This window comes from Balaenoptera ricei, chromosome 7 (genome assembly GCF_028023285.1).
Source record: "Balaenoptera ricei isolate mBalRic1 chromosome 7, mBalRic1.hap2, whole genome shotgun sequence".
Taxonomy (NCBI): Eukaryota; Metazoa; Chordata; class Mammalia; order Artiodactyla; family Balaenopteridae; genus Balaenoptera; species Balaenoptera ricei.
This window is the reverse complement of record NC_082645.1, coordinates 35,099,388-35,118,199: the sequence shown is the minus strand read 5'-3', so window position 1 is coordinate 35,118,199 and position 18,812 is coordinate 35,099,388. Positions and strand designations below refer to the sequence as shown.

At 35.8% G+C, this 18,812-nt stretch overlaps 1 protein-coding gene across 15 annotated transcripts in view; it reads left to right on the top strand.

Moving 5' to 3' along the window:
• GTDC1 (glycosyltransferase like domain containing 1) overlaps positions 1 to 18,812 on the top strand; it is a 453,605-nt gene that overhangs the window by 102,243 nt on the left and 332,550 nt on the right. For 14 of the 15 annotated variants that reach the window (XR_009504185.1, XR_009504184.1, XM_059927776.1 and 11 more), the window contains exon 5: positions 1,148 to 1,351. The exons of the other annotated variant lie outside the window; for it this stretch is intronic. Coding sequence is in view for 12 of the 14 variants with exons in the window: in XM_059927776.1 (XP_059783759.1) it covers positions 1,173 to 1,351 (179 nt within the window). In the remaining 2 variants the exon portion in view is untranslated. The remainder of the gene's footprint in view (positions 1 to 1,147; positions 1,352 to 18,812) is intronic. 15 annotated transcript variants of the gene reach the window in all.

The following is an 18,812-nucleotide window of genomic DNA, read 5'->3' as shown; positions in this document are numbered from 1 at the left end:
GGCATTGCTTTGACTGAGCAAGGTAAAGCACAGTTTTCTTAGTTAGGAGCATCACTGAGTTTTTGAGACTAATAATTTTGTGGAACACCATTATTAAGGAAAGCAATATGCTTGCTTAATGAGTGGTGTTTACTTAAGTCATAAAGGAGAATTCAAACATCTGGAATATTTTTAAACAATGTAGTTGTTATGTACCAAGTGATATTTCTTCTTTACTTCTTACAGGAAATAGCATATAATTTGAAATATATAAAAGTTTTTACATTCATACCTATGTTTTTATCTCACTGAGCACTTTAACAAAAGTGATGTTATTAAAGTAAAAAGTTGCTTGACAGCCAATTCTCTGTGGTGAAAATTTTACCACATCTTTAATAGTAATGTTACTTTATCGCTCCTAATGCATTTGTTGTTTAAAGTAAGGTTGTAGAAACTTTGCTGGTTCACAAGCATATAGCTTTACCTTACTTTTTCGGTCTTCCTTTGGGGGTGGGATATTGACAATACTGGGGAAGCGGTCAAGCGTCTCAAGAAATTGTATCCTAAAGATTTTTAACACTAGAGAATTGAGATTTGAATATGAGTGTGCTGTCTTCTAAATATGGATTCGCTGGAGGCATTGGTAGCTGATGAATTTAAAGATGGATTAATATGAGAGTTCCAGAATCAGAGAATTCCTGAACTGGAGAGGCCCATACAAATGAAGGGCTCTTGGAGTGGAAGTGTTAGTTAGGACATGAGTTCAGTGACTGTCCAAGTCTAGGTAGAGCTCTGGGCCAAGCCAGTGCTGAGGTTACTGAGTCAGGGTCACAGCCGTTCCAGCCAGGAAGTGAGTGATCACAGCAGGAGAGAACTTTAAACTTCCTGGGTAGGAGAAAAAACTGAGTCATTGTGGAAGTAATCTTAAGACATGAAGAAAACAGAAATCAGAAAAATAAAGCATCTTAATTTCCTCTTATTAACATGAATGGTATAAAAATATTGATTCCAAAGTACAAACCTCAAGTGTTATATACTGTTTAAAAAAGCGGGACAAGCCTATTTAAAAAAAGTAATTTGTAAACGACTTTATTTGCTTTCTGGGTATAATATTTTAACATATTTATTTGAAAATATTTATACAAAATTTTTTTTGCTTAATATCTAGAATCTGTGAAGATTTGAAAGGGCCCATGAGTATTCTCATCATTGAGGCATTCTATGGTGGATCCCATAAACAGCTGGTGGATCTGCTTCAAGAAGAGTTAGAATACTGTGTCCTTTATACCCTTCCTGCAAAGAAATGGCACTGGAGAGCACGGACGTCGGCTTTGTACTTCTCTCAGAATATTCCCGCCAGTGAGCATTACAGGTAATTAGAGCCCAGGCTGCGTCTCCAGCCTGTTTTAAATGTACTTGTTCTAAGGAGGTTGCTTCCCTGTTGGCCTCTGTGAGATTTCCTCCAACTATGGAATTGGTCAGAATGACTACAGTGGCTATTACTTTAGTGACAGCAGAGCAGCCGAGTACATTTATACTCTGAGGACACCTGGTCGGTAGGAAAGTGGCTTCATTTAGAGCCTGCATGGCTTTTCTCATTTGTCTTGTGCTTTTATCACATGCACGTGTGGGTGTATGATGACATTTTTTGGCCTGAGATGAGAGTTGATCTTGTGCACATTTGTTTTTTGCTTCCATAACCTCCCATGCCTCTTTTAGTGAGTATGCTGTTTTAGGGTGTCTGCTCTGTACTAGGAGCTAATGTTGGAAAGATGGATATGGCCAAGGCCTGTGCCCTTACAGACTTTAAAGACTATTCAGAGATGAGTAGTTTTTAAAGTGTCATGAGAGTATGAAAAGGGGAGAAGTTGATATTGACTGTGACAAATTGGAGATCGCTTTGTAGAGTTGGTCAACTTTGCTTTGTCTGGAAGGATGAATAGATTTTGGGGACACAGGCCTCAGTTTTGAATTTTGAATTGTTCGGAAGTGGGAACTAGGGGGACCTATTAGAAGGGCTTACGAGACACACTGAAAAGATGGATGGGAAATACTGATTCCATTTTAAGGAAACAGTAGAATGGAATCCTCCTGAATATCCTTACTGCCATATGTCTCCTGATGGTTAAATAGTGGAAGATTATCCTACTGTGGTTTACATATCCGATGTTCTTACCATTTTGGGCCCTTCTGTGTAGGACTGCATTGGTGGTGGCAGGAGTCGGGAGGGCCAGACTGAGAATGAATGGCGTTCGAGCAGCTAGGTTGTTAGAGAAAGGGCACGTTGCAAGCTGCGGTGCTCACCTTGGCGTCAGCAGCCATATCCATCTGCTGCTGCTTGTAAGGTGGGGCAGAGACAAGGGAGAGAGCAGCTTGAGATTTAAATGTAGGTTGCTGTTCTTAGTAGTAATTTGGGGGATTCAGAAAATAACCCATTTGGTGTCTAAACACCATGCATCGCCTCTGAGAATTCAGATTGTCAGATGGAACAGCAGTGAGCACTCAAGTCATGTTGCTTGGGATTATAAAGGTAAAAGCTGTTTGGGGGCATATTGAGAATTTTGTATTTTTCTAATCTAAAGTGTATTTTTCCTTACATAATTTAATGTTTTATATTCTGATAATCACCAAGTGAATATTGTGGATTCACCAGTAGTATTAGAAATTTCAGTGCATGTATCAATATAAAAGTTTTCAAGGCAATGACAAGTGAGTCGTTGCCTTGAAACAGTGCTAAACAGGATTTTAGCACTGTTGCTGTGCTAAAATTGATTGTTTATAGTTGCTTTCACATCTCATTTAATTGTGTTTTCTCAGCACCAATTGCATTATATTACTTAAGGTCAAGTAATCCAGTTGGCTTTATGGCACATTTTCATTTAACATTACCATTTGATATAATACATTCATACATACCAAATGATATAATACATTTCTACAATGATTTGAGCATTGAAACAAACCATTTCTGTATCTGCTGTTAGATTTCATTTTGATTACGCAGTGTTTTGGAATGGAATTTTTGTATCACAAATATATGTGTGTGGATAGCATGCAAACAAACACTTCTGTGCCCGTGGCTTCCCCACTCCCTTTGAGGTCTGAAGCATTTGAGGTAAAACATCACGTTGCTTTTTGAAGCAGTCTTATTTGGGAGGTAGATTTCTGAAAGATGGTGTCATAAAATATAAAGTTTTACTCTCTGATAGCCATAACCTCCAGGTCCTAACAGTGGTATCTGTGATCTTTCAAACTCAGCCATTTAAGCTGCAGTTAATGGTACTTATTAATCTAATCAGACTTCACTAAAACATATACCTCACCAGTCTAACTTACAGTTATATTTGACTAACGATAACTTATCTACTCTTTACCAAATAACCTTTCTGAATACTTTTAGAAAAAACAGCAGCAGCTTGAAAACTTATATATGAAGTTAAAAAATATGCTCACTCAACCCTAGATAGAAGTTCAAGAATGACGTTTTGTTACACCAGATAAATCTGATCTCTGTGGAGACTTTTAAAGATATGAAAAGTTCTTGATTTCTATTTACTTACTCTGTTTGTACATTTGTCAAATGAAATCACCAAAATTCATAAAGATAAAATGATTAAGCACCAATATTGCATACTATGCAAAAACTACTCTGAACTAGTAGGAATGTGTCTGATAAGAAAGACCTTGAATGTAGGTACACAGGTTATTTTTTTTCAACATCTGTACACATAGTCATTGTTTTTATAAGCTCGTTATCTGGGTAATATTTTATTACTAAAAGAATAAATGCTCCAGCCTAATTAATCAGCTTGATTCTGCTTTATCTTGACAGTGAAAAGAATACATCATGATTCACATTTAGAGCTGTTTAATTTTTTATTATAGATTACAAAAGCTCCACAATTTTTTTTTTCTCAAAAGTAGTTTGGTAAATATTAGGCTTTATTAAAGCCTTGCCTTCTGGAAACTTCACAAAATGCAGAAAAATGTTTCTGAGGATGGGCCTCAAATTTCATGTTCTGAAATGTATGAGTCATTTGTCCCAGCATCAAGCATTTCTACTTTCTTAAAATATACCTAGAGTAGGCATCAAAGATATTTCGTTCTTTTTTCTTTCTGCAGTATCTTCACTGAACTGAAAGAATCACTCTTACTTAAAATCATGTTTTTCACTCTCAGATGCTTACAGTTATATTTTCATTCCATCTGAGGCATTGTGGCAGATACTGATCATTGTGCACCTAACAGCCCTCCTTCCTTGTTAACAGAATTAGTTTTCTTTGGCGTGGCTAAGTACCCAGCCCCTGGGAGTGAAGCTTGATGGACTTAAGTTGGTCATGATGATTGCATTCTCTGACAGATTTTCCCAGTTTTCCTCAAAGCTAGTGCTGGATTCTGGCAAATTCAGTTTAAGTAGATGACTTCTGGGGGTTCTTCCAACTAAGTTTTTTTAAATTTTTTAATTTCGTGTTTTTACTTATAAAAAGAGAGAGCCATCTCCCCTTCTCTGCATTTGACTGTGGTTATGATGTCTACAACTAGCAGATGACAAGATGAGGACAAAACACCTGAGCTGCCATAAATGGCTGATGAAAGGCTGGAATGCTATAGCTGCCTAGTACCCTGAAAACCCTCTGTCCCTAAAACATCTAGCTATGTTTTGTAAAACGTAATAAATTTCGTTTTAAGTTCATAGCCGAGCAGAGTAAGAGACGATCTGGAGAGGGATTTGGAAATTAAGAGTGGTCACCTTGCTTTGAAGCTGTGGCTGCGTAGTTTTCATAAAGGGGACTGGTTAACTGAGTTATGTTACGTTCTTGAAATGAAATACTGTGCAGCATTAACCTGAATTAGGAAGCTTTCTGTGTCCTCTTATTGGAATCTCTCCAAGACAAGTGACCAAAAGTAAGGTGCCAGAGTGTTATTAGTGCTATCTTTGGCGCCAAGAAAGGAGGTTACAAGAACGAAACAATGGAAGAGTGCATTGGAAATGAATGAAGATACTTGCCTGGGGATTAGTGTAGCAGAGGTTGTTGGTGCCCCACCCATATCCCTCCCACCTTTCTCTTGTTGTGTGCCCTGGCCAGCTTCCTGCTGTCAGTCTCTGCAGCCCTTTGCCCGGGGGAGTAGCTGCTCTGCCAGTGCAGGCAGCAGGCCCCAGTAGCCCTCTGCCAGTGATCTTCGCCCTTCAGATGAAATCATTGTGAAGTGTGAACAGGAGAGAAATCATTAACAAAGATTCCTCAAAAACCCTGTAAGTCAGGAAATAAAAGCATAATTCTAAATAATTCATGGGTCACAGAAGAAATTATAACGGACACTAAAAAATAGAACTGAGTCATAGTGAACATACTGCGTATCACAATGTGGGTCGCATCTAAATGGACAGTCGCAGCCACATCATCTTTTTTTTTTTTAAAGGTCAAAGATACATTGACTCCTGGTATAGGCTTTTCAATTCTGTAATGGTTGTTTTTTTTAAAATTAATTAATTAATTAATTTTTGGCCGTGTTGGGTCTTCGTTTCTGTGCGAGGGCTTTCTCCAGTTGCGGCAAGCGGGGGCCACTCTTCATCGTGGTGCGCGGGCCTCTCACCATCGCGGCCTCTCGTTGCGGAGCACAGGCTCCAGACGCGCAGGCTCAGTAATTGTGGCTCACGGGCCCAGTTGCTCCGCGGCATGTGGGATCTTCCCAGACCAGGGCTCGAACCCGTGTCCCCTGCATTGGCAGGCAGATTCTCAACCACTGTGCCACCAGGGAAACCCCCCACATCATCTTTAATAAATTTATTTTTATTATTATTTTTTTTAATTGTGATATGCAGTGCCTTCTAAAGCTTGTGGCCCAGGGCAGGGCTCCTCTTACTTTAATCTAGGAGTAGTACTGGGAAGGAAACAATAAAAAGAGTAAAAAATAGTGAAATTGAAAGTATATATATATATATAAAATGGAGATGAACAAACTAAAATTAGTGATTTTGAAATAATAAAACAGATATAAATCCCGGCATGCTTTATTTATTTTTTTAAGGCACAATTCATGTTTGGAGTGAAAAAAATATAACCACAGATATGACACAAATCAATAAAAAGGAGGAAATACTGTTAATAATTTTATGTTAATACATTTGCAAACTTAGACAATATGGATAATTTCTTAGAAAAACATAACTTCTAACACCTCACTCAAAATGAAGTAGAAAATCTGAATGGAACTATAATCATTAAAGTTGTTGTTACATTAACTAAAAATCTCGCCATTAATAGACACAGGCTGGGTCCTCGTGCAGGTTGGTTTACACCAGTGCTTCTCTGTCTCTTTCCAGACTTGTGTTACATGAGATCAAGTGTCTAGTTTTTTAGGTTTTCTGTTTCTTGTAGCCATACTAGTCCTAATTGGTGTTGATTATCATTATGATATCTCCCTTCCCTACTCCCAACCCCTGACCTTTTTTTTTTTTTTTTTTAAATGTCTAAGGAGGGGCAAGGAAAGCAAATAGTTGGATAGAAAATAAATTGAATGAAAGTTCAGTTGGGTCAAGTAATGTATAAAGTGAAATTCAAGCTTAAGGTGATATTTGATTGTTGATAATTCTATTTTGATTTGCCATCTTCTTAAATGGTACCTTGACTGTGTCTTTTCATTAAGCAGATTCTCTTTCAGGGAAGCTGTGATTGATTGATTGATTGATTGATTTTTGTTCTTAATTGAACTATTTGCTGTGAAACATTGAACATACCTTTCTATGGGAGAGTGAACATTTTTAACTGATATGAACTACCTATGTATCTTTGATGTTTTTAGCTAGCCTTTGTGAATAAAGATATGGCTAAACTAGTGAATATAGGTAAATTAATAAGGAAGGTGGTGGTTTCTCGAACAATTCTTTTATAAATTAATAATTCAGTTACTTTGCTTGGCAATTATATCTTGTTTTGAATTGTTACCTCTTGTTAAAAATATAACTTTCTGAATAATATAATAATACTTTAGTAATAAAACATCATTTTATTAAAATATACCTTTCTGAATAATTTAATACCATCTTAATCATGAAGACACCTTTATATTAGTGTGCATCATAGTTTGGAATATAAATGATTACTTGTTAAGAATTTGTAGGTAAGTGAAGTATTGTTAGGCATACAAAGGGCAGTCATTTTGCATCTCTATAACCAAGGTAAGATTTGATGGATTTAAGTAATAGTAATAATAGCTAACATATTGAATATTTACCATGTAGTAGACATTCTACAGTCCTGGAAGCTAGATATTGTCTTCCTGGTTTAGCAGAGGTAGAATCTCAGGCTTAGAGTCAGGTTACTTGCACTGGGTTACACAGCTCGTTAGTGGTAGATACGTGATTTGAGCTCAAGTCTGGCCACTTGCAAAGGCCATACACTGTTCGTTCTTTTTAAGCCCATGCTCTTAACCATTATGCTATCTCATTAGCTTGCTGAAGTAGGTTAATTAAGTAAATTAAGCCTGAGTACCTCTTGATGAAAAAATATATTACTAGATTTCTCTATTAGAAGTGGATGGTGGTGCCTCTTGGGGTCTTGAGAAGGGATATAGTTCTTGAAACTTATGGGAGGCTGATGTCTGGGAACCAAGAGTCTTTCTAGGTTTGTGAATGTGATTTTTTCATTTTTTCTTAGCACATTTCTCTTTAGCTTTTAGCGATAGAAGTCACATGTCATTTGAATTTTCCTCTTGAGGTTTTTCTTTAAATCCAAATAAAATGCTACATGTGATGCTTTTTTAAAATCATCGGGTAAACTCATGAATGGAAATAACATTCTTGTTTGGGGTGCTCAATACCTGCCATTCCCAAATTATCCTCAAACTGCTATACTGTGAAGTTCTCTACTTGGTTTATGAACTTGGCTAGAGACAGCATTCCAGTACTGCCCAGCTCACTGCCCTTATATCATTACCAGTTGCGTACACTTCTTGGGGTTTGGATGATGTACTGACACTGCGTAAATAATATTGTCATTAGGTGCGATGCAGCATCCCATAGTCTGACCCATATGTGACTCTTCCATTTATGAGAACTGGCCAAAAGTTTCCTTGTCACCGTTGCCCAGCCGGCCAGCTTCCCTATCCTATACTGCCTAATTGTGGGATTCTCTCTTGGTTTGTTTTTCTCCTGATCTGCTCTTGTGTCTAGGCAGTGCACACAGAAGCTTTCCAGTATTTGTACAGTGCTTAGGGCTTTGTTCACAATATTACATCTCAGTGAACTCTCCTCTGATTGACAGTATAAAACCATCTGGACTTTTATGTTGAAAATGTAGCTGACCCCAACGCCACAGAAATAGTATAATACTTCACACCAAATAACTAACCATTCAGTCGGTCTCTGTTTCTCTGTCTCTCTCTGCCTGTCTCTCTTTCCTCTCAGTCTCTTCTCTCTCGTATACAAAGACATGCACATGCACATGAATGACTAACTTTTAAATTACTCTAACACATCCTTCATTGCAAAACTGGAAACTGTCTCACAAGCATCCTAAAGGAGGGTTTCCAGACTTTATCTTTTCCACTTTTCTTTGTGTTTCTTTTTCAGTGCTGTCAAGAAGTATTCCAGTAGCAAGAAAAAAATTTTTTTCATGTTATGGAGTTTGTAGTTTATTCTCACCATCAACTGCTAATTCAAAAGTGTTTGTATAGTTAGTAGCAAGCCCTGTGAACCCACTGCTTGCAAGGAGCTAATAAGCACAACAGTGGAACTTCAAGTGCATGTTTTTAATATTCCGTCTAGCATATTTTAAAAATAAAATAAAATTTCACATTTAAGATTCTATACAGCCCCCAGGTAACAGTGCATCAGGATATAAGATATTATTTTAAACAGACTCTGTACCTTAAAGACCTATAGGATAAATCTCCCATATATTTAACCTTTGAAATTTGACAACTGTATTTTAAAAGACAAACTGGATGTTTATCACACTTTTACAGAGGAGAGAAAATCATTATTTTTAATGAAGGAAATGGAAAGAGCAAAAAAAACCCAAACACCCTTAAATGGATGCAGAATCATACTATTGTATAAAAATGCTTTGGCTGTAGAGTAAGGACCTTCATAATTTTGCTTTTAGAAGTCACATGCTTATTTTTCACATAACAATTGAAACTGTGAGTCTGATCTTAGAGTGCTTCTAATCTAGTTGTTTTTAGGTATTTTCATTGCACTTCCACTCCCAACATTTGTTTGTTTATTTGAGAAAGTGTTTCTGCTTTTATTAAGGTCTTAGTCAATGAAATATGTTTGCTTTGGGAGCTGTATAGGGTGTGCACAGGTCTGAGTGTCTGACATCCTGTATTCAGGGCTTCTAAAGCTGTGGTGCAGATACTCTGGGTACCCTTCCCTTCTCTTAAGCCTCCCCTCTTAGGGAAGCTTTCACGCTCGCCTATTTCCTTGGGATCAGATTTGGCCTCCTAGCCATCTTTGGACACACTGTCCTGTTTATTAAATGGCCAATTCTTGTTCATCTCTTCTTTGTTTATACTCTGTGGTTCTTTCACATGATGGACCTGCTGGCCTCCTGACCGGCCAGCCCACAAAGATAACTGCAGGCGGAAGGCAGGAGCTGAATCAGGTCTTGTGCTTACAACAGAGCATACATGTCCCTTTTATTCTTCTGTCTTTCTGAAGAACATAATCCTATACTTTAGTAAATTTTTTCCTGTAAACAGTCTTTCCTGTGTTTCTCTTTGCTCACCATCTCATGCTGATCATCAAAATTTAACACTCCCTTTTGAGGAGAAATTCCTGGTGATTGAATACATGTAGTTGAGAGAGGGCTGGAGGGTGGGATGGTTTGACCAAACGGCCCCCAGACTAGTTGTCTTTTGCTTCTTTTCTAAGCTTGTTTCCGTTTTTTCCCCTTCATCAGCATGTATCAAGAACTTTCATGTCCAGAGCCAGTGCCTATGCTAGCACTGGTGATGTAAAGGCAGACGTGACAAACGTGGACGTCCAGTGCTGACACTCAGTAAGCATTTAGTAAACTCTGTTGATTGAAAGACAATTTAATGCCTGTATATCCAATTGTTATACTAGTAATTTGGATTAAATAATCCCTGATTAAAAACCATCAGTGACTTCACCTTGCCTACGTAAAAATCCAGATTACACCTAGGGCTCATGGGGCCCCGCCTACCTCTGCAACCTCACCTCTGATCCCTGGCGTCTCACTAGTCTGCTGTAGTAGCGGCACTGGCCTTGTTCACTTACTCTGAAATGTCAAGCTCTTTCCTGCCTCAGGTGCTGCTGCTCCTTGCTGCTCCTTCAGCTGGTAACACTAACTCATGTCCCCTCCCCACACCTTTGCTTTACTTCTTCCCATCCTTCACCTTCTCAGAGAGGCCTTCCCTGATCAGCCTATCTAAAACAAGCCCTCGATTTCAGCATCCTAAATTAATGTATATTAGTTACATTGCATATAATTTGTAATTACTTTATTTGTTTGATTTTTTTTTCTTTTTTCATTATTCTGTAAGTTCCGTGATGACAAGGGCCATACTTGCCTTGTTTACCATTTTTATCTCCAGTACTTAATTTGCTTCCTAGCAGATAGTAGCTGTTGAGTAAATATGGTTGAATGAATGCTTTCATTTCATATCTGTGGGTTTGAAAATACAAACAAAATATGGTTGTAATTGACTTTGCTAATTTGCTTATTTTTTTTCAGCTCTCAGCACTACTTGTATCATGTGTCCAGGGATATCGTCTCTTCTGCACAGAAACTGCTTAGAGACATTTAAGGGCCTCAGAATTATGGGATTAAACTAAACAATTCCTTATACACTTACTCACTTATTTTTATGGGTTGTATTAATCATACTATGATATCAGTCATCATTCATTATGTAAATTTTGATAATAGAAAATATATTTTTCTGGACTTTCCCCTGTATAAAAATGTTTCTGGAAAAAAATTGTTTCTTAGTTCAGGAAACTTTGTAGAATCTAACATATGTGTGAGATATTTTGTAAAATTTCACATGATTATATTTAAGGCTTTTTAGATTTGGCAATAGCCACCCATGAAGAGTGGCCTTTTAATATATGGTGTGGAAGCTATAGGATAAATGAGAGATTAGAATTTGTCCCGAAGAAGTATTTAGCTTGGCCGCTGCAATTATTTAAGCATTTTTAATTTTTACTGCTTTTAAGACAGACATTCTTTGTTTTGGTCACAAATACAACTAGTTGCCATTGTTTTATACTGACCTGCTTCTGTATTTATGTTACTTAACTGGTCCATTTAGGCCTTTGTGTTTGTAGCCTCTAGTTTAGACTCTGTCCAAGAATGCATCTTCAGGTACTCTTCAATAAAATATATTTAAATGTACATATACTTAAAAGAGTTTATTAAAAGAATATAAATCACTCATGTTGGAAAGAAACAATATACTGTAGTAGGGGAATCAGCAGTTCTGGGTTCTAATCCCAACTCTGCCATCAATTAATTGTTTGGCCTTGGAAAAGTCATTTTTTTTAACCTTAGAGTCTTATTTTTTTCATCTGTAACTAAAGGTTTTGGTTTCTTCTGCTGAGTTCTATGATGTCTTAAGGAATTAAAATCAAGATCAAGATTTAAAGAACTCTAACACAAAAGACAAATTTGTTCTGTCTCTCATTCAACTTTGTTATCAACCACTGCTTCATTTAATACAGAAATTATTTCCTTGTTTGTGTATCTTCTTGAATATTTTACTTTTATTTTTAGAGTTAAGAGACTTTTGAGCAATAATTCTTTCCAGTAGTGCTTATATCTTTTAAGTTGTTCTGATATGACTTATTTGTTTGGATCTTCTGTTCCAGCCTCAGAATGTCATGATTATATCTGCCTTTTCAAAGAGAAGGTGCTTGACGTTTGTGTTAGCTATCTGTCTCTATAGGGCATGGAACATAAGACATGTACACTAAATACTGAATGTGTTACTATAGACCTCATACAGAAGAGTCAGGACTGCAAAGATGGTAGCATTCACTAAAGAAGTACAGAGGAGGGAGTTTAATCCTCATTCAGGAAATTCTGAGGTAGACCTCCTGAGAAGATGTTAGAGATTTTAATAGATAGAGGTGAAGTGGAAGAGTGATGTAGAAGAAGGAAGTGTTGTGAACAAAGGTATTAATGCAGGAAAATTGGGAAATGTTTGGAAATCTCTAAAATCTTGGTTTAGCACGAACATATTCTGAGTTAGGAGGAGTTGTGAGACATCAGGTTGGGAGGATAAGGCAGATTTTGTCTAGTTCATGAACATTCTTGAATTCAAGGTTAAGAATTTAGGGAGCTTTTGCTTTAGGTTATGAGTATCCTTTGACGGCTCTATTACTCAGGACCCTATTAGTTGCACATGATAGACCCCAATTCAAAATCAGTTAAACGTAAGGGAAAATGTATTGGCTCATATAACTGAAAGTCCTAGAGTGGTTGACTCTAGGCAAAGTTGGATCCAGTAATTAGGCCTCATGTTTTCTTGACTCTGCTTTCCTCTGGTTTGGTTCTCTCCAAATGGATCTCTCCCAGAGCTAAGTCTATATCTCACCAGCTTAGTTACCCTATCTGAAAGAGTGTACCACTCTTGGCAGTTGTAGCCAAAGTCCCAGATTGAGTGAAAGCACTTTTAAAAAAAAATCTTATGGTCTTTGAACTTATTACTGTGACAAAAGTCATCTAATGTCATAATTGGCCAGTCCAGGGTCACATGGCCACTTTGGGGTCGACCTCATCCAAACCTTGTGAACCGAGTGCAAGAGAGCAAAAGGAAAATTGCACTGCTGTTATTTGAAATTGCACTGCTATTATTTGAACAATGTTTTGCAGGTAAAACACGGTGAGTATTGCAGTCAAACATGGGAGTGAGGTAAGGAAAACTGCACAGGACAAGTATTACAGCAATACAGGCTGGAGACCATGGATGAGGGTAGAGGTGGCCATTGGATTCTTAACATCTAATATAGAAATAGTGAGATTCTGAATGAGAATAATGATAGTAGGAATTGTAGATGGTAAACGAATTAGCAATATGAATGAAATTTATGTTGTTTGCATTTCACTAGTTATAAAATTTGTCTAGGAGCCGAATTGAAATTTACCCTTATCCTGTCTATGAAAAAAGAATTTGGTATACAAATTAATTTAGGCAAAAGCAGAGAGATCACAGTTAAACTACTTTAGTAGTTATAATTATTTTAAAAATAGCTATGCCAATTGTAAATCATTCATATTCACTCATTAAATTGGATCAGTGGGTTTACTTTGGCAGCATTTTAAGTTACTCCACATACTTCACTGTAGCAAAACTTCCTTTTCTTTAAAGAATTAATGTAACAGTGCCTCTTTTCTCTGTGTAAATGAAATTTATAATATATATTATGTATACGTATATATGTGTGTATATGTACATATTACCCAAACATACACGTAATCAATAAGTGATTCATTACTTGGTATTAACTTCTCAGACTTAGCACTCCCCCCTCAAAAAAAGGGAAAAGTCAGGTATTAAGTGCATCTCTAGAGTTCTTATTTTATGCTAGATCCCAAAGTAAAAATTAATGAGTGAAGTTTGTGGTTGCCACTCTACTTAGTATTCAGTTCAGAAAAGCCAGCCTCTTCCTCAGTGGTCTGGACTGGTAAGGCGTATGTTTGAAGAACACACACTGTGTGCCAGACACAAATGATAAAAAAGTAAATAAGGTAGTGTACTTTAGGAACTGAGTTTCTTCTCTTGGATATAGTTCTATTCCTTTTATTATTTTTTTTCCAGTACTCTTTGCACAATGTTCACTTGAATCAGCCTTTCTAAAGCCATCAGATACTAATATGTTTCTAGGGAAATTGCCTACACTTGGTAACCTGTCTTTCCCTATAGTAATAGAGCTGAAGTATAGGGGATTTTTAGCCCATGGTTTGTTTCACTGTGTATCCAGTGTTGATACAGATATTTATTTGTATATGAACTGTTTTGGTGATTTTCAGAAAATGAAAGTGGCTAAGAATGTGAACTAGTTTTTGTCACTGGTTTTTTTTGGTTTTCTTTTTTTGACTCAATCATAAGCTTAAATAAAATGAAAAAAATTTCATGAAATCCAGTTATATTAAAGGCATATGTTACTTGTATATTGTGTGTGTCTGTGTGTATGTAGCATTTGTATTGTAGAGTTTCTCATTCAGAGGTAGTGATTCTTAGCTTTCATTTTATAGCATTGCTTAGTGTCTTCAATTTTCTCAAAGGAGATTTTTAAAACAGAAAAACATCAACTCGCTCTTATTGAAAAAATACTTTTCTATACCATTTTATAAGAAGATTGCTGCCAGGAATTCAAATAATAGCACAGTGCCATTATTACAAAGGTTTAGGAATCCTTGACTCTTGGAGTTGGTGGAAACGAAGAGATTATGACTCAGGGGCTCATAAAGAGTGATTAGGAGGACTATGCAATCATTTTCGTAGTAGTAGTATTTTTATTTTTCTAAGTGTTCAAAAATATTTAATGACATTCATATTTTATTTGCAGTATTTTTTGAAAAATGTAAGAGAACTAAGAGAAGCAGAGGTTAAGAATCGAGGTCTATTGGCTCTGAAATTGGAGTATTGAGTATTTAGTATGTAAGTAGAGTTTATGTGAGTAATCTTTTTTTTTTTGTCTGATTTTGGTATTTAGAACTGGGAGTAGAAAAAAGAAGACACACATACATATTCACACAAGGAGAAACAGTGGCAGTTTTAGATTTGAAGTACCTGAAAAACATTCAGGCTTCTGGAAACATGATCTTTATATTTGCCTTCTTTCAATCAGTTTTATTTTAGATAAAATGCTGGCTGATGGTAGTGGTCCACTTGAACAGTGTTGAGTTTTCTTTATTTTTTAATCCATGGAAAAAAGCTCCCAGAAAACTTTTGTCCTTTAATGTGTTCAACATGCATATGTTTTACATGTATTAACTAGTATTAAAAATGCAGTTTCTAATTAGATGTCTAAATCTGAGAGGAGTTGTGGTGAGCACCAGCCTTTTAGAATTACTGAAAAAGAAAGTTTTGATGAACAGGGTTTTCTTTTTGGCTTTTGCATCCTTCAGCCTGCTCTGGCCCCAGAAACTATTATGTTCTAGGATTTCTAATGCATATTGTCAGTTTTGGTGATAAACCCTTAAGATATTGATTATATCAAAACTTGGAGGATTCAGGATATTTACATTCTGTTATGACCTGTTCTATATTGCAGCAAAAAAGTTAGTATTTCTGTTATTAAGGATTTAGGCTTTAGATGAGCATCAGTAGTTATAAGCTTGGTATGTCTTAGGTTTTAGAAAAATTGTGGAAAATCTCTAAAGTAATATTGCAACCTGGTTTTGTTTGGTATTTTTGTTTTACATTTTAAAATGGGGGGGCGGTGACAGGGAAATCCCTTCTCTCCAAATTTGTGTGAGTCACCTGAAGCCTTCCTTCTAACAGAGTTTAATGACATGGTGCCATTTGAATCAGTATTTCCACATTTGCAATTTAGAATATTCAGTTTGAACTCATCAGCATTCATTTTCATTTCTGTTTTACTTTTCAATTTGTCATACAGTTTTTTTTTTTTTTTTCAGCTGGTAAGCACATCAAACCAAGAATGACTTCTTTTTTCATAGACATGGAGTGTCAATTGTTCTCTCACTTATTTTGTCTTGCTGACTAATGTGGTATTTGTTTGCAGCTCCAAACCACAGATTAGACACATAGATATTGACTAATCCTGACTTACAGATATTAGCCACACAATGTGAATTCCTTCAGTGTTTGGGCATCCCTAGGAACATATGATGGGTTTTGATTTTCTCTTTGTACCTATTAGACATATTGTTACATAGTAGTTGTGAGGGCGCAGGAGAGATCACTGGACTAGAAGTCAGAGGGGCTGATTCAAGGCCCAGTTTAGCCACTCAGCCTCTAAGGGCAGATCACCATTCTTTTGTATCTTCATCTGCGAAATGGTGAAAAAGCAAAATAATACCCTGCCTATTTATCTTCAGGGTTTGTTATGAGGATCAAATGAGATAATAATGTTCGAAGAATATTTTGTAAACTGAAGAGTAAGATGCTATCGTGAAGTTAGAATTTGTGCTCTTCTTCTGTGTAACTCATTTGCTCTGAGATTTTTATTTTTAGGTTATTAATTTCTAGCCTTTAGTTTATCTCTTTTAAAATGTAAATAGAAGAGATGGCATGGAATTAATACTTAAATAAAAAAATGATGTTTAAAGAGTGTTTGGCCCACAGCTACAATATGCTGCTACGTTTGTTCTTCAGTACATGTGGTTCATAGTGATCAGAAGAAATGATAGTGTGGATGTCATTCACAGATTTTTGGTTTCTGTTTAACTTATTTCAGTTCTGATATCAATTTTGAGTTATAGTTAAACAGCAATCATTAAATAATTATTTTATTATTTAACAAATAATTTAATAAATAATAATAAATAGTGGGTAGTAATAAGGAATTAAAATAGTGGTCATATTTATATTTCTGTAATTAGAAAAAGTAAATTAATAATTCACAGTTTATTCATTTTCTTCAACTAACAGTTGTGTAATGACTCCTATTTTGTAAGGTACTTTCCTAGGTACTTGATTTGAAAGTGTGTAAAGAAATGCTGTGTTTATGAAAAAGGTAAAATGGAGGGTGGCTAAATTGCACCCTTATCTAGTAAAGACTAAATAATGTATTAAAGAGAAAAAAAGGTGTACATTTGTCTCATGGATCTGAACGTTTTGACAATACCTGTTGCTATTTTTTTTTTTTAAAGAAAAGCAGCACTTCATACCTATGATAAAATGACTGTAATTTTCTAACACAAAGTAGTTATTTCACATGTACAGTATCATCTCTTTGTTTAAACCCGGAAGAAAAGAATTATGTGAATGTCTGAACATGCAGAAATGTCTCACTTTAATTTTAATGAAAAGAATAACAGCTGAAAATCCTGACTGCCAAAAATATTTGTTAAACGGAAATAAATGTTCAAATATATTTTCTTCGAGTTGATATGAATTTTAGTAAACATACTAAGTTTCTTTTCTTGTTCACAGTAGAAATGGCCATTTCAGGTCACTGGGCACCACATTAGTGCAGATTATTTACCTGGAATATATCTTTAAAACTTGTTATAAATGTGCTTGAAAGCTTTTTATTAGTAGGTAAAATTTTTGAAGAGACCTTATGTATATTAGTTTTGCTTTTTTTTTTTTTTTTTCTGTAGAAATAGGCTTTCTTTATTTCTTTCAAAAACCTCTGAATACACTTCTACCTTTGCTAATTGGGGCTGAAGATAAAATACACTGCAGGTGAATTGGAGAAATAGTTTGCCCAGCTTGTTGCAGAGAGAGAGACCTAACCTGCTCATTTGATTTCCTTCCCTTTTTTAGACATTCTATTTAGGTTATTTCTTATACCTGTAAAGAGTTAAGCAAAGCTAAACACTCTTAACTACTCAAATCCTGCTCCCCACTTACCCCCTTCCAGACCATTCTAAATCATCTTTCATCCATTTCTTTTGCCCTTCACCTTCAGTATTTTACAGAGCAGCTCATTAAGTAACAAACAATTCTGAATAGCTATTAATAATGTTTTACTTTTTGTCACTGCTAAGCAGTGTTACCTGTTCAGTTACACTTGGACAGAATTAATAATAGCGAGGAAGTGGTCATTCTGTGAGTGGATCAGTGGATGAGAGGAAAAACAAAAAAATTTGTAAAGTAACTTAATTAACTCATGGATTTTTGAGCAGCTGAAATTCAAAAGCAAATATGTTAGGGTTATTTTGGTATCTTATGATATTTAATATTGCCCATTTCTTGAAGTTTTATGAGCAAAGGTCATCGTAAATTTGCACAGGAAATATTTTATTATTATTTCTAAGTTCCCTGAGGGCAGAGGCTTTGTCTTTTTTCACAACTATTCCCAAGGTCTAATTCTCTTAGTGTTCAGTAAATATTTGTTGGATGAATGAATAAATAATACTAAGAAATATCAATAAAATTCATAAGATATATAATCTTTGCTATGTGCAATATTCCAGTTGTATTTATTTACAGATAAGAGATACATAGAAAAACAATGCTAGCTGGATTTGTAGCATATAAGACATTATTTAGCAGTTGCATTACATGCTTTGCAAGGTTATACATCCTATTTTCTTTTTCTTCTTTCTTCCTTGCTCTACCCATTATACTGCCCTGCATGTAGTAGCTGCTCAATACTTTTTAAAATGTTTTATGAGTACAGTGCTTTACTTTAGTTGAAATACTTCATGCTTGTTATATAATTACCTGTTTAGTACAGTGGAGAAGGTGGCTGTTTTAGTGGTTTTCACTTTTCTCTTTTGGATTCTTTTTCAAGTAGCAAAAGATGTAGCTGTAATGAGTTTGAAGCACATGAGGCAGAACTTAAAAGTGATAAGTAGAAGCTATAAAATGGAAATACTGAGACTTTCCTTTTACCAGGGTACAGTGGCAATATGCAGAAAATGGTTACTGGTATTTAGTTTATTAGCAGAAAAACTTAAGTTGGGGGAATACAAATGCAATGAGGAAAAAAGGTTTCATTAGACATGAACTTCCTATAAGCTGTTAAAACCCAGGACCTTTTTGGAAGTGTACAGATTATGATGACAGAAGAGAACAGTGGAGGAACAATACTGATTTATAATCCCTGGAGGTTTACCTGTTGACTTGGCAGTGATGCCAGTTTACACGGTTTACTTTCTAGAAATAGTTTATCACTGTTTTTTTCAGGTAGTATTGCTTGACCTTTGTAGCCCTTTTGA